This window comes from Dipodomys ordii, unplaced genomic scaffold (genome assembly GCF_000151885.1).
Source record: "Dipodomys ordii isolate 6190 unplaced genomic scaffold, Dord_2.0 Scaffold82, whole genome shotgun sequence".
NCBI classification, from domain to species: domain Eukaryota; kingdom Metazoa; phylum Chordata; class Mammalia; order Rodentia; family Heteromyidae; genus Dipodomys; species Dipodomys ordii.
Genome location: NW_012267298.1, coordinates 4,515,181 through 4,532,285, shown reverse-complemented (window position 1 = coordinate 4,532,285; position 17,105 = coordinate 4,515,181). Strand labels below are relative to the sequence as shown.

At 40.7% G+C, this 17,105-nt stretch overlaps 1 protein-coding gene across 2 annotated transcripts in view; it reads left to right on the top strand.

Moving 5' to 3' along the window:
* Adcy8 (adenylate cyclase 8 (brain)) overlaps positions 1-17,105 on the top strand; it is a 221,541-nt gene that overhangs the window by 129,076 nt on the left and 75,360 nt on the right. For both annotated transcript variants that reach the window (XM_013025152.1, XM_013025151.1), the window contains exon 9: positions 12,438-12,538. In XM_013025152.1, the coding sequence (XP_012880606.1) occupies positions 12,438-12,538 (101 nt within the window). The remainder of the gene's footprint in view (positions 1-12,437; positions 12,539-17,105) is intronic.

The following is a 17,105-nucleotide window of genomic DNA, read 5'->3' as shown; positions in this document are numbered from 1 at the left end:
CAACCCTACTGCTTGTAAGCTGTGCAACTTTGATAACTGAAGTAAACTCTCTGAGCACAAAGTCCTTTTTGTCCAATGAGGACAAGGAACGTGTTTCCCTCACAGGTGAGGCTCCACGCTCGTGCCTGTTTTAGGTGACATGTACACATAGGACACTCATCACCATATTGATGATTTTCTCTTATTGCCTTCTCCCTCTTCCACTCAGAACTCTAAAGGGGATGGGGCGGATGGGAAAAGGAAGAGACCTTGTCCCTCATTAATGGGGCTTTTTCTTTTGCACTGATGAAAGCAGACAGACTTTCCTTGGCTGAGCACAGGAGGTGTTTGGCATCTGCAGGAGCCTCGGGCAACAACAGCAGGGAGTTTGAAAGCAAATTTCAGGGTTTGATCCAATGCTCTGTAAGGCTCCAGTGAGCAATTCTTTCCTGAGTTTGCTCAGCTGCCTGGGAGATTCTGCTCGCCTGGGTTTGGAGAATTCACACTTCTGTGCACACACACCATTCCCAGTGAGGTTTTTTTTTTTGATAACTACCTACAGATTGCACGTTCCAAATTTAATACTTTCCCTTGCAATTCCCAATTCAAACTGCATTGTGTCTATGTAGCAACCAAACAGGAGGAAGGGAAATATTTAGCCTTATTCAGTGCCCAACAAAATAGCAGATGTGCTCTTCTTATTCATGATATAATTAAGGGTGTAAGGTCCAAATGAAATGCATTTTCTTTCCTGGATACCAAGTAGAAGGAGCTAAGGTTATAGCAATAAGCAGGGTGGCTTCGCAAGGAATCTTCACAATTAGCCTGTGTAGATTCAAAGCTAGATAACTTTTGTTCATTCTGGCCAAAACTGGACTTACTTCATTAATGACCTAACTTCTAGAGACTGTAGGTCTCTAGCATGATTTATGTAATTAATAGGCTCCACTTCTGGTATATAAACTCTTAATGGTCAAGCAAGGCATAGTGTGTCTGAGGCTGACTTCAGTGACCAGGAGAGCTTCCTCCAGGAGAATCAAGAGGGTGGCACTCTGGAAGGGCATGGGTTTTCCCATTGCCAGTCTAGCCATGTGACACCTAGAGTGTGTTCTGCGTTGCATATGCTCCTTGGTGCTGAGGGCAATGGGCACATCAGAAAACATTCTGTCCCCTCCCCCATGTCCCAGAGACATTCCTCATGGACTCCTCTGAGACCCCCTCTAGCAACCAGGTTACTGTTAAGCAGAGGATATATAAGAAGTTACCAACTGGGCATCAAGTGCAAAGCACTATTTCTTAGCTGTTAACACAAATTGACCCAAATAACAGAACAAAGTACCTATTAGTATGAGCTTTATCTTATGCACAATGAGAAGAAACACAGAGAAATAATTCTGAAGCCTGTCCAAAAAGCTGTCAGCCAGAGGCCTGGGGGTTGACTCCACTGTGACACAAAAGCCAGCTCCTGTCATTCACATTGTCGCCTCTGCCCACAGCCTCCAGGGACTGGCTCTTCCCAGCTCCTGCATGAAAAAGGCCATTCTTTCCAGCTTCATCTCTCCCTTTTTGAACTTTGGCCAAGGGACGAGGCTGGAGGGAGAAGTCAAGTAGGAAAGAGTCTTCAATTAGCTAAGTAAAAGCAAACCTCTCAAACCACAGTATTCTAAAATCAGAACACAGTGTCGGTATGCAGCTGCTCTCTGGTGTTATATATGTGCATTTGTTGCATCCTCCAAGAAACATTACTAGCTTGCTAACAAAGGGAAAACAGCCTCCACAAGATCCAGAAGGAGTAGAGAGCTCACAATCCAGCTGCTGGCCTTCCTTGTCTTGAAGATGCCTTTGACTGAGAGACGTTCTCTCTTGTATGCAGCATTTGGGAAGAAAATTCATCTAAAGGAGTGTAAGAGAAAACACACACACACACACACACACATGCACACACACACACATGCACACACACACACACACACACACACACACACACATGCACACTGAGGTGGGCTTTCTTGAAGCTACAATCTCAAGGTAAGAATGAACAGGAAAGAAATACCCACTATCCACAGGCAGTAAGAAAATCCTGATGCATACACCCTGCCATTTATTACATTTAGGAAAAAAGCTCCTCAGCATTTAAACTCCCAAATACATTCTGCATAGGTTTATGGACCTAATGCACACACTGAATGTAACCTAGGAGAGAGAGAGAGGGAGAGAGTGCCTTAGGCAGATAATTTAATTTAAATTGGGACTGGGTTGATATTGCCACCTGGTGACCAGCACAAGCAATCACATACCTCACTGGAAAGAACTCAAGGTTCTAAGATTCCATTGGCATTCAGATACATTCTGACTTCAGAAATGTGAATGTGAACAATTTTATCAAAAAGTTCCCATATTAATTGAAAAAGCACATCTTAGAACGTTCGACGTACATACAGTATTTATGGCCCCAAATTCTCCTTTTAGCCCTCTTTCCTATTTTGTGTGAACTATAAAACTTGTTTTAAAAAGAAAAAAATAGAAATGGAAGCAATGATTGCACGCTTCAAAGTTACATACAGCGGGAAAGGTTTCATTCTATTTCAACAAAAAGAAGAAATGTGAGTAAGAACTTGTTTGCCTCTGTACACATGAATTAATACAACATTTCATTAATCTATTTTAGGATAGATCTTAACACTCAAGCATTAAAATCAAACCATGTCAACAAAGATCAGCTTTCCCTCCTCTCAACATTCGTCTTTATGCTAAATGTTTCATTTTTTTTTCCCAGAAGAAGCTTCATTTTACCCTTTGACATGTTGAAACAATAAACCTTCTTTGTCCCAGGCCAATAATTTTCAAACTTGAGAATGACTGAGGATCTTGTTCAAAGTGAAATTATCTGTCCCTAAGGTTCTGGTTTTGCAAAGAGGTCCTGCATTCCGAAAAAAAAAACAAACCCTCTTTTAGAGTTGGGTTATTGCATTTCCAGCCTCTGCCTTTGTTCTTGGCTGACTTTGGCAACTGAATCACTGCCTTCCCCCACCTCTGTAGAGACTAGATCACATCACAAGGTCCATAGCTCCATACTTTAACCAGTATTGATATTGACAGGACTGGAAAGGATGTCTCTAAAGCTCCCAGTGGAGCAAAGGGAAAACAGATGTCCGTTCAAATCTTACTTTGGAAATAAAAGTGTGTATAAAGGCTACTGGTTAATTTACAGTACTAGATGTTGACAGATTGGTAGCTTTCTGTCACACAAAAGACAGCTCTACCACCTGCAATATCTTCATGCTGTTTCTGTCTTTGTAAAGAGACAGAAAAATAGAGTATAGATCACTTGCTGAGTAGACATGACTTGAACATAATTCCTGCCATTTCCTAGCTGGGAGATGGGGAGCAAAGGACTTGATCTCATTCAGATGTTGACAATCACCTGCCCCCAAGAGGTTTGGTGTGAAATTTAGATGACACAAGATTCATATAATAGATGTTTGAGTAAGTGCAATAACCTTTCTTTTTGAAAGAAACTACTTCATGAAAGCTAGTGGTAAGGGACAATCTTAATGTGTTTTAGAGCACAGGGTACCAGGTCCCCAACCTTTATGTAGCATATTGAGTGGAGCTTGCTGACCACTGGGGAGGTCAGCCCCAGTACGTTCAGCTCATTTAGAGGCAGTGCCCAGCCCTGAGATATGCTGAAGTAGATAAGCATCATTTGCTTGTCTAAGTGATTGGATTAGTCAATATTCCCCATTATCACCATCCTCCAAATCTGATAAGAAAAAAAGGCTCAGCATTCAGTGTTTGATCTTTTTCCCAAACTATGTCTTCCTTCAGAGAGAGACAAGAGAAGCAAAGATTTTCATGTCATTTTATAGCTGGGTTTCTTCATGCTCCTGCAAGAGGTAGCTTCTAGCCACACCTCCTGAGGCTCCTAAGAAGTCCATCTGGCTCAGCTCAGAACATGTGCTATCCTCCGTTTGTGCTGTCCTTCTGGGAACCCCAACAGATGCCGCCCTTGCTCCCTCCGACTAGCATTTCCCTTTGTGATCTTGACAGAGTTAGTAAACTTCCTTTCCTAAAACTGGGAATCCATTAACTGCATATGACATGTAGTTAATCCTTGGTAAGTGCCTCGGAAATTACCAGCAACATGTTATCAATATTTTATGTTTGTTAACTCATTGAATCAATTTCTTTGTTACAATGCCATTTAAAGTAGGTACCTATATTTTTTTTCATATGAGGACACTGTAGAGAATTGGAAAGAGTTTCCAAGTCCCACACTTGTAGCAGGCAGCAGATCTGGGGTGCAGCTTCATTCAAGTCTGCGCTCTCTAAGCCCATACAGCATGCAATATTCCCTGGAAACCCTGATCATTTCCATAGAGCCTGTCTGCCATGCAGTTTGGAACGTGTTAAGGATGCAACCAGAGGAGACGTGGCAAAAACCTTAGAGGAAGAAAAAAAGCAAAACTGAAAGACATGATCATTTCTCTTTTTCTCTCTGACCCCACACATACTCACACATAAATGCATGTAGCCATATGACATCTATACAAATAATTCTTCACACATTCCCAGAACTGTGATAAAGATAAGGGAGCACCAAGACAAGTCCATCACCCTAGCCATCCATGAATGGGTAAACACAGGAGATACCTTTGCTCTCATGACCCTGGGGATAGGAATGCTGTTGAATCCTTGAGCAGAATCTCAGCTGTGTGTCCAAAAGAAGGCAGATTAGTGCAAGCCGTCAAGGATTTAGCTAGGAGACTACATGGTTTGAGAAAGTCAAATGGGAGACGGCCTCCCAAAAGGATAAAAGATACATTAAGTCAAACTGAGGGAGCTTTGGTTTTACATATCGATCAGCTATCCATTTTGCACATTTCCTATTTAATAATGATAGCATCATGTGTTTACTGTGAATCAAGCTCTTCATGAATATTTTCAAACCATTCATTTGATGTTACCTTTTTCTGTTACATAAAAGCTAGAATTTGTCCCAAGACAATCTACATGATCCTCTCACTGAGTACAAGCCATTCTTATCTCTGTTTAAAATTCTTCTCCATTTTCACCTTTATAAAGAAAGCCAAAAGTATAAAGGAAGCTTTTAAAAGAGTCCAGTAGAAATGTATCATAAACTTTGAAAAGGTCTTCCTATGAACTCTTATTTGGCTTATAATGGTTAGAATATGATCATAAAGGAGGAATGAGGCAAAAGCAGAAGGCAGATGCAGGAGCTTTCCGATGTGTAAGATATTGTCCTCTGGGATTGGGTAATAAGAAAAATGCAAAATTTCTTGTCTTCGAAACAGTCAGACATTACTAAGCTACTCTTCTTATTCAAGGGTAGACAAATGATAACTTGAACTTGAACTAAATTTCTCAGATGGTCTACATTTTTCCAAATCAGATATTTTCTGATCATTTTCATGTGCTTATTTTTAGGCTTACTTTTGAAGGAATTATTCTGTCTCAGTGTCAAACTTCTTTTAAGTTTTTAGTGCCCTGGTAAGTGCTAAAACAGCATGAGTATTCAGGTCTCCTTTAAGTATGAAGAAGACATTTTTAAAAGGCTCAGAGAAGAAATCCACTACTTATTCAAACAGTAGCAGTATGAGAGTCCTATACGTTCTTGTAAAATTAATGCCATTTCCACCAACCTCAAAAGGATCCCAAGGACCATTTCACTTGTATCTTTCTATCAGTCCAATTAGCCTGCTCTACTCCCAGAAAATCAGCAATTTTAGTCAGAAGTACCAACCTCACCCACAGAGGTATGAAATAGAAGTACAGAATTATGATGGTTTCAATACAAAGTTCATTGGTCCAATCTTTGAAGTAATTCTAATGCTTTATATGTGAACATGCTTCAGTGTTCATCATCATCTACAACCTGTGAAAACATCTAAGGCGAAGAACACAGAAAAGTAGATACAACTCCTTAGCCTTACCTTGGCTTTGGTAACTGTTCTGTGTAGCCCTTCTACCAAGAAAGAAGATAGTGTTTGAAAATGTGTTACCATTCAGAGCAGCTTTTACCATGAGGAGCATGGGCCCTTCCTCCTGTTCAAACTCGACACATGTCAACATGCTTGTAAATGAAATAAGCATGAAGAAATCCACCTTCATTCACAGGTTAAACTATTGGAAAGAAGTATGGGGGAAGGGAGATTCCACAAACTCACCTGTCACCATAGAATTACCCTGGCTGGTGACTTGATTGCACTAGACATCAAAATAGAAAACACAGTTTAATCCACTGTAGCAGATTTTACTCTCAGTCTTTTCTTCCAATGATGCCTGTTATCCAAATATAATTAATTTCAATATTATATGGTATGCCATTGCCATACTATATAATGCATGAATTTAACGAGAGGATAGCAGTTAAATTTCTTCACTCACACAAATGAACAGCTTAACCAAGTTGAGACTCTTTTTTATGTTAATCTACATTAATTTATACTAATGAAAGATGGGTCAGAAAATTTTCAAGCTAAATGTATCCAAAGATGTGATAGTCACTGGAAGGATCTGAGTCTGACTTAATGGCCTATTTCAAAGCACTCTTATTGAGTGATATTAGCATTAATACAGGTTGGACCAGGGAGACAAATTCAAACCACTCCACTTTCAAGATTTTACAATATCACCCATGCCTTGAATAAGAATACAGTCTAGTTATAGTGTAGATGAATAATTGTAATGGAAGCATCTGCCACATTCTATAGAGATATAAGGATATACTCAGCATCTTTTAGCTGATAGTTGAAGCGTTAGGTCCAGGAGTGGGGTGGTTTTCCTCTGCCTCACTGAGGAAGACTTTTTCATGACCATTTCAGGCAAAGGAACAGAGTCTATTCTACTGCTTGTGTCTCTGTGGAGGGAGAAAGTGGAATGGATTTTTTTTTCTCCATACAATCTGACTTCAGCATGTCAGTTTCCTTGTGACCATCTAGAACCCACTGACCTTTCTGGCTTTGACTTCAACTCTGAAAATAACTTTTGGGAGAATTTAGGGCTAGCATTCCAAGCATGTAAAACAAACAGAACGAAAGTTCCTCTGGCATTGCACCCCTGGAGGAAAGTGAAATCAATTCACAGATTTCATTTCTGAAATTAATTTACAGTTATTCAGGCTGTGGTCCCCCTCTTATTTCATTCAAATAAAATCTACATATTTCTTTAGTTTTCTTCCTTGGTGCCAATTTACCCATTAAATTGGGCCTAAAGAAAGGGGTCTTTCTTTCTTGGGATTCATTGATCAATCATGGAAATTCAACAATGTCATAATATTAAACTAAGTCATGTGATGTTTCTGAAGACTATACTTTGCCCAGAGACTGATTCATGTTTATTCAGCCAAGATTTATACAGATCCAATTTTTTTTGATGTTACCTTTCTCTCTAATCATTGTTGGGTACACAGTGAACAAGGCCTTACCCTGACTGCAGCAAAATCCTAGTCCGTACGTAGTACGCCAGTGACATCTCCCACTCCAGAGTGAAACTCTTTGGATCCCTCATTTAGCGTTTGTGGACCTGTACCTGAGTTTCACATTTATCCTTGTCTTCAACTTATTTATCTACAAAATAGGAATATAATAAGATGGATTTTCTCAATGATAAATAGGATCTTCTGCATAAAGCATGTGGAATAGCACCTGGTTCATATTAGACACAACTCAATGTTATTCAAAAATGTTAAATTACATAGTGACCTTTTCAATACCTCAACCTAAACTCTAGAGACTGAAAAGAATAATATTCAAACTTTGAGTCAAGATCTCAAAAGATGTTTTATATTCATTCCAAGTTACTTTCCCTTTTTTGTTTTGAGTTTTTTGTTTGTTTGTTTGTTTGTTTGGGGGGTTGGTACCAGTCTTAGGGCTTGAACTCAGGGCCTAATTACTGTCCCTGAGTTTTTTTTTAAATTTTATTTTATTTGTGAAGATACTGTACAGAGGAGTTACAATTACATGGGCAGGATAATGCGTACATTTCTTACCAAGCATTGCATCCTCCTCCTTTGTTTACCCTTCACATCCCTTCCCAGCCTCCCCCCTCCCCCCCAATCCCAATCCTTCTCCTTCCCCCCCCTTTCCCCCCCCCCCCGCACCGACGTTGTAAAGCTCGTTTTGGACATGACAACTTGTACTTCTCATTGTTGCAACAGGTCCACCTGTATCCTTAAACAACTGGTTTTTCCCCATCTCCTCCACAAGTTATACTGACATCAAATATAGTGAAAGCAGGGGTTATACTGTGGGGGAGGGACATACAAAGCAACAAAGAGATAATCTTATAAATGCGTTAGAAACACATGCATGAAAGAAAAAAACATTAAAATACATATCTAAGGGTTCATTTTCCTGACATCACATTATCTGACCTTTTCCGCTTGACTCATACAACTGTCCCTGAGTTTTGTGCTCAAGATTCTGGTGCTCAGTTTCTTGCCTTGAAAGAACTGTGCTCAAAGTTAGTGCCCTACCACTTTGAGCTGCAGCTCCATTTCTGGATTCTTAATAGTTAATTGGAGATGAGTCTCACAGACTCTCCTGCCCTGGCTGGCTTTGAGCCATGAGCCTTGAATCTCAGCCTCCTGAATAGGATTGCAGGTGTAAGCCACCAATGCCCAGCTAACTTGTCCTTTTAATTTGTATGGGTTTCTTTTATAATTGGCTTAGCTACTGCCTTGGCCATTTCCTGCCCATATACAGCTGTCTCATGGGAAGAATGTAATGTCAATGAAGAGATATGCTTTATTGTCTGAACTTTGCTACCAACACATTGACCTTGACCCAGCCTTATCCATTTTTGACCCTCAAGTGTCTCATCAGGGGGAAAAATTACAAAACAGCAACACATACACAACACACGTGCACGCACAAGCGCACACACACACATACACACAGTCACAATCTTTCAGACCAAAAGACTTACTGAGTTATGCAGTTTTAGTGGTCATTTCCAAGAACACTTTTCCTATGGGTCCCTCGAGAAGCGAAGAATTCCATCAGTTCTGGGAAATACCTTAGGAAGAAAGGAGAGAAATAAGAGCAAAGTATTTCCCAAGTCAGAAAAGTGATACCTAGGAAATAATAATCCATATTGAAGAATCCTTTTGGGGGGGAGAGTCTCAACTCTGGGCCTGGGCACTGCCCCTCAGCTCTTCAGCTCAAGGCTAGCACTCTACCACTTGAGCCACAGCAGCACTTCCGGCTTTTTTTCTTTTTGCTTATGTGGTGCTGAGGAATCGAACCCAGGGCCTCAGGCATGCAAGGCAAGCGCTCTACCACTGAGCCACCTTCCCAGCCCTTGAAGAATCCTTATAAACATGCAGTGTGTACCAGTTAGTCCATCGAGCATGAGACACAGGCTTTTACGGAAGGATAGAGAGCACCATTCTAGAAGGCAACACTAGAGTTGCAAAGGACAACTCAGATAACAGTTGACCATGGTCCACAAAGGTGAAAGTACTTAGCAATGAAACAGACTGAATGAAATCATTGTGTGTTTCTAGGAAGTACTTTTACAGTGGCATAAGTGGGACACTGCTGCAAGCACTTTGCAAATATGAATTCTTTTTTAAATTTTTATTGTTATTATAAAGGAGATGCACAGAGGAGTTACAGTTACATATGTCAGGTAATGAGTGCATTTCTTTTTGGACAATGTTACCCCTTCCCTTGCTTCTCTATTACTCATTTTATCCTGCTAACAACTTCTATGGAGACAGAGAAGACTGAGACATGGAAACTTGTCCATGGTTGTATATGTTGTAGGTGTTGAGGCTGAGATTCAAATTCAGATAATGCACCTTAGAGTAATCCATGATGACAGCTAAAACCTACAGGCAAGACCACAGGTGGAGCCAGGTGAGGACTGAAGAGAGGGAGATGAGGCATGCATAACTGCAGCAGGATCATGTGTACAACTTGCTTAATCTAGCCTTGAAGACCAAGTCAAAGAGAAGCTAAAGGAATCACTTTCTTAGGCTTGGAGCGCTAATCATCCTGAATCAATTAGGAATTTTCACAGGACTCATCTCCCAGTGTTTCAAAGTAACCGTGCCCCCTGTGCTGAAACCCAGTATTCAGAGAAAAGGAGTGAGTTTGGAAGACATTTATTCTCTTCACAAGGAAATCCTGACCGAGCTGGAAGCAGAGGAAGTCCTTCTACTGCCTTCACCTGCTTGCTCTCTGAAGAAAATGAGAAACGGAATATCTGCAAATTTAGTCTGGATAGATGATGATTATCGGTTATTTTGAGGCATCAGTAAGAAACATTTGGGCAAGGAGTCACAGAGACTCAGGCTGGACATGTATAATAAATGGTATTTTCCCAGTGAAAGAAAGCCAGTAACAAAAGGAATTTTATGAAAAGACTGAGCCCTCATGGTTAGGCAACCGGGAGTGTTTTAAGTTGAGGGTGAGACAAAGCAGAGGTCATTTGAGGGTTATTAGCAAGCATCTGAATAGACAGTAATGATGTGATGGAAATTATTCTAGAACTAAGAAGGTGGCATACATTACAACTCCATTGATCTGTGAGGAGGATGGGAACAATGATGACAATAAAAAAGGGAGAGCAAGACTAATACACCAAACTTACAATTGGTATATTTAACATCTCAACATCAAACTGGACATGGTAGTTCAAGCCTGTAATCGCAGCTGCTCAGGAAGCAAAGGTAGGAGGATTACAAATTCAAGGGCAACACTGAGCCAAGTTAGTAAGACCCTGTCTCAAAAAAAAAAAAGAAAGAAAGAAAAGGCTGATTCAAAAGATATCATCCTAGGTACAATTAATTAAATGCTATTTTAATAAATACAGAAAATTTATTGAAAGACTTAACTACTTTGTAACTCAGGAATTTATGTCCAATCTGTCAGTTGTGTCTAGACATGTGCCCTGTTCTTGGGTGGCACTGTAGATAAGGACCAGTGGCATGGAGTTCTCTTTGTCTTTATTGGGAGTGAGGCTGGCCTAAGGAGATTCTTCAGGGCTATTTCCTGCATTCTCCCAGACACTAAGCATTTTGTCAGTGACTGACCGGAAGTGTCAGTACTGCAGTGAGCTTGGCAAAAGCATTGCCTTGTAAGAACTGCACATGTGTGGCCCCAGCGTGGCATAGAGCTTCATCCCTGCAGCCACCGGTTCCTGTCATTCCCCAAACCTTAGCTGTGACTCTGAACACCACGTTTCAGCCTAAACCTGGAACGCACACAGCACACTGGAAGAGGAAAAATCCTGCAACTGTTACTGCAAATCCCCTAACAAGCTAGCTTGTTCTTATTATTTTAATGACCTGAATGAAATCTTAGCCCTGAACTATTGGATATAGATCCCACGAGACTGTAGGAGGGCTGTTTGTCAGCTTTCTGGGAAAAGTCACGCTGAAATTCAAAGCTGAATTCACAAAGCTCTCTTGGCAGGTTTAGTTTTCTATCTCCTCCCAAGCCCCAAATTAAAATGATCTGCATACTGTGTGATCTGTAATAAGTTACGCTCCCTCCCTGGCGTTCGGGCACAATGAGATGCCTAGTTTAGGCTAGTTCTAGTGTCTTTTGTTCAAAGACATAATTGTATTTTATAAACCCCTCTCTCTGAAAGTAAATCATTCCTCAGCTTAGTGTTGCCATGATGGTTTGAGAGAGCAGGCAAGAGTGCGGCAAGTACATATTCAATGCCAACCTTCCAGAAGCTTCTTAAATGAGACAATGAAATTACTGAGTACCCCGAGTCATCAAAATCAAGTCACCACCACTCCCCAAGGCTGCTTCGAGCACACGACAGGAGAGCAGCAGACATATTGACCTTTCCATCTTGGAGTCTCTTCTCTGAGATGAAAGCTTGATTTAGGCTGTAAAAGGAAATCTCATAGGCTACATTCTAGTCTAAGATTTGTGAGTTTATTTTCAATGGTGTGTGTGTGTGTGTGTGTGTGTGTGTGTGTGTGTGTGTGTGTGTGTGTGTGTGTCTATGAGAGAGAGAGAGAGAGAGACTCCCTATTAAAACAATTCCCCTGTCCCCAAGTCTAATAAGAATCAGAGGGCCTTAATTAAGTTTAGTCAGGAAGAAAATCCATATGAATTTGATTTACTACATATATATGATCTTCTGTTCTGATAAAACGATGGTGATTCACAGGGAAGGGGCAGTTAGATTACCTCATGCGAAGTCCCCTCCCAGACCTTGGCCAATAGAGGGAGTTGTGTTTACTCACAAGCTCTAACTGGAAAGTTGGCAGAAGAGATGGAGTTAGCACTTCATGAAGATTTTATGAAGCTTTAGATGGATTCCTCTTAAATTTTTTAGAAAGATTTAATGGTCTTGTTTCTTCTTACTGTTTCCTCCTATCTTGAACAGTGCTAAAACTAAACTCTTCCAAAAGCTGAACTCTTCTGTGAAGTAATTCCTATTTCTTCTTTCTTTTTTTTTAACTGCAGTACTCTCAAATGAGGGATGAAGTATTCAAGTCAAACTTGGTCTGCGCATTCATCGTTCTTCTATTTATCACAGCAATACAAAGTTTGCTTCCTTCCTCAAGGTAAATATGAAGGGACCCAGTTACTGGGTGAATGGCTCAGTGTGAGAATGACCCCTCACCTGGATCTAGACATTTGCCCTTTTGAATGAATCAGAATTTAAAATGATTGGACCCAGGCTGTCTGAACGACTTAATATCTGTTTTGATTATCCTACTCTATGAGAACTCTAACTGCTCTGCCAAGGCAAGAACCTTTTCCCCAATCTTAATAAAAACAACCAAAATCCAATTAAGCCATTTTATTAGATATCACACCCAAAATGCAGAAAGTGACTAAAGGCTTTAGTGAGCATTTACTTGTTTGCTTTTCCTTATGAGTTATTTATAAGTGAAATATCCTAGCTTCAATAGGTCAGTAAAATGGCCATCTCGAAAATACTGCCCAATACTTTACTCCTCAATACTTAAGCTACGATAACTCAAGAAAGAAATCTCCATGGCAACCTCTGAGGTGGATGTTAGGCTGGTCCTCACTAGAAAGAGGAGGGAACTAAGGCTCAGAGTCATGAAATAAATTGCCCAAGGTCTTGCTGTTGAAGACTGTCACAGCTTGGATTCAAACTCAAAATGAAAGAAAATCTAGCTTCAGAGACAGGGTTTCTAACCAGGGTTGGAGTAGGAGCCAGACAAGATGAGTCTTAGAATGAATGGTTAATCTTAGTTTTCAGTCTGACTGGATTGAGAGATCTCCATGCAAAACTGGTGAAGCATTTTCCTGAGTGTGTCAGTGAGAGGAATTTCCAGAGACAGTCAGTAAATGGAGTATCAGCTGAGTGGAGAAGTTTGCTACCCTGAGTGCAAGCAGAATCCCAAAATAGGAGAGTGATCCAGGTACAACAGCAAGGTATAACAGCAGCCACGTTTTCACTGCTGCTACTATCCATGTCAGACTCCAGATGCTCTGGTCTGTGAACACAGAGTCCCACCATGCTACAAGCGGTTTCCAGGACTTCAGACCTGGACTGGGACTACATCTTGGGTCCCTTTTGTTCTGAATCCTCCAATTTCTTGGACAGAGTGGCCATGGTTTCCCCTACTCCTGAGCCTGTGGACAGTCTAACAAATTGCTTATAATTGCGTATATGCTACTGGTTCTGTTCTTCTGGAGAACCCAGACTAATGAAGCCCGTAACATCTTGTCCTACAAGAAAGCAAAAATAGACCATCAAGTACTACTAGAATCATATTGACAAGAACTCCAGAAGGCATTGGTGAAGGTCCTGGTGTCCAAAGATGGGATGATCCATGCTTTTGTATGGATAATCATTTTAAAATACAACCAAAGTCTTGCAAATATATTGAATTACATGAATTTAATATGCATTTTAAAATATTTTTATTACCTTTAAGTAGCTGTACAGAGGAGTTGTCATTCCACAGAGCAGTTTATGAATACAGTGCCTCTTGATGAATGTCACCCCTTTCCACATTTCCACCCACCCTTCCCAACACACCCCTTCCTTCACTTTCCTTAGTTGTGTAGGATATGCATTGAAATTTTTGCTACTTAACAAACCAGTTTATGAATACAATGCATCATGATCTGTGTCATCCTCTTTGGTGAATAGTAGGTACTTTGTTGATTATCTTAGAAGCACGAAAAAGTGAGAAACATAGTTTTGTCTTCCTTTTCCATATGAACTATTTCACAGGGTCACTGAGCAATAGGAGAAGGGAAATCTTATCAAAATCATTCCAGGTTAAAATGTTTTAATAAATGATAGCATTAAAGTATCATTTCCCAACCACTAATCAATTAATGTATCTAGGAAATGAGAATCAAGAAATGTTATCATCACAAAAGGAAGAGACCGCTATACTTCCTGATGAAAGACCGTAGTCTTTCATGGTTTTACCCAAAGGAGAAAACCTAAGTTGATCAGTTTATAGAAATTGCCAGGCTCAGAAGATGAGCATGCAACAGTAGCACCCAGAGAGTAGAAAATGTTCCACTTCAAAGACAGCTGGTCTTCACTACGTAAAGTAGAAGTGAAATGAAGGCATAAAGAGAAAAAGGAATTTTAAGATATAAAAGGCAAATTAAAATGGACCAAAGATCAGTGAAATCAGAATACCCACAAATAGATTCCAAAACTCTAAGGAAAATGGTGGTTAATGGGGTTGGGAAAAAAGATTGTGTTTGAGACAGGGTTTTTGCTGTTTCTCTTATCTACTTCAGTAATTGTGTGTGTGTGTGTGTGTGTGTGTGTGTGTGTGTGTGTGTGTGTGTTTTGTCAGTCCTGGGGCTTGAACTCGGGCTTGGGAGCTGTCCCTCAGCACTTCAGCTCAAGGAGAGTGCTCTACCACTTGAGCTACAGCGCCACTTCCTAATTGTGTGGTTTTTACAAAACAAATACTTTGTTAGAGATCAGAGCAGAACAATTAGCAGCTCTGAGTTGTGACCACTGTGGTCGAGAAAGTTTAAATGGGGTAAGATGTAAAGTGGGGTAAGGAGGCTGGAGGTTGAGCCAACATTCCCAAAAGAGGAGACAGGGACAACTCAATACTCCAGAAGGATCTAGCAAGTCATGGAAAGGACTGAGAAGAGCTGAAGGAAGAAAGAATGAGAAATAGTGTTCCGGATAAGGACAGTATATAAGCCTTGTTAAGAAATGGCTGAGGGTTGGCACAGGGCATGTTCCTGAAGCATTTTAACCAAAGAAGCAATGTGATTTGATGTCTGCACACACAACATGGAAATGAGGAGGTCTGGAGTTGAAAAGCTCTAAGCAAGAATTGCTGAGGATCAGAAGTTGGCTGTGGAATAGACAAGAGAAGAGACAGGTTAGGTAGTAGGCAGCAAGGTGAGAGTTCCTGGTGATGGGTTAGATGTGGGGATGAGGAACAGCTGCATAACCCTGAGGATGCTGACTTGGTAGAAGAGGTCACTGTCATCTAGGGAAGTGAGCATCACACTTCTACGCCACCTGCTGAGATTCCCTTTGCATGTGATACAAACCTAGAAAGAGAATCAGGCTCCATGTCCTGATTGCTGGATTCAAGGAGAAGAGAACTGGAACCTTACCTACCATGATAGGAGACTCTAGCCCTGGATTTCTGTCCAGAACTCCAATTGAGCAAGCACTCAAACCTCACTTAACTTGGCCATGACAGAAACTGCAAAGTTTAACAGAAAATTTCTGTTTTGTTAGCACAAAGCCACCCATCTGCTCTGGACACAACAACTTTCTTTAGTATGTTTAAGATGGTTTTCTCTCCAAATCATTTTGTTGCTGAGTGAGGCCTTGCAACTAAACCGATGACAGGTGCCTTTCCCTCACGTGTCTTCTGTCATGGATTTTTTTTGACACATGAAGCAATCTCTACTTACATGATCACAGTTAATTCCCAATCCCTCAGACAGAACTGCATGTACCCTGGCAAAGTCAAACAATGGCAGCTGCCTTTCTTTCTATTCCAGATGGGTAGACTAAGGGAAGGCAAAAAGGTATCTTTTTACAGAACTATGAATCTTAACCTGCAGGCACAGAGACAGACTGTAATGGAGGGAAAAGGGAAAGGGAAAGAAGGAGAGGAAAAAGCATTTAAAAGAGGGAAGACAGAAAGAAAAGAAAGAGACCAATGGGCTGAATGCTTTCTGTGCATCTTACTAGCTGTGTACATGCATTTTACCTCTAGGAAGCCTCAGTTTCCTTATCTATAAAACAGGAATTATAATGCTCACATCTCAGGAGTACAAGAGGACTTAAATCAACAAGTTGGCCATTTGGGGCATCTTTCAGTTCCTTTCTTCATAAGCTGTTTCATTTTCATCTGTTGAAATAGCTAAGAATATCTGCCGTTCACAATTGCTACCAAGATCAAATGCATAACTGCTCACAGGCTCTTCACAGATTCTAAAGTGTCATCCAAATGTCTTCATTTGGTATGATCTGAGTTCCCGTTCCCTATGGAACATGCTGCTATATGCTGTTTTCTAGGCTACACTGATCCCTGCCCCCACAGCAAATGTCTTGTGATATTAGCCCAAAGATATGCCACAGAGAATAATTAAGACTTAATGTCTCCAAGTAACTGGCAAAGAGCTGTTTGCAAATCCTTTGTCATTCTTCTTGAGACACAATTCCAAAAAATGAAAGGTTTCCTTGTTTTTATGCACACCAACAAGGCAGAAGCAAATTTAACAGCCCCTGGATGCCCGAATAGCTCTATAATTAGATGAAATTTACAATCCAATGTTGTAATGTTTATATGTGCAGAAATAAATGAATACTGAGGACCTACTGCAGTAATCTCCAGAGGAATTTGTACAGAGTTCAAGAACCTTGCATGGATAGCCTATTTTGCAATTAATACTAATCTCATTGAGTTTTTTAAATTGGATTAGCATACATTAAAATGTGATTTATATTGCCGGGCACTGGTGGCTCACGCCTGTAATCCTAGCTACTCAGGAGGCTGAGATCTGAGGATCACAGTTCAAAGCCAGCCTGGGCAGGAAAGACCGTGAGACTCCTATCTCCAATAAACTACCAGAAAACCGGAAGTGGCGCTGTAGCTCAAGTGGTAGAGCGCTCGCCTTGAGCTGAAGAGCTGAGGGACAGCA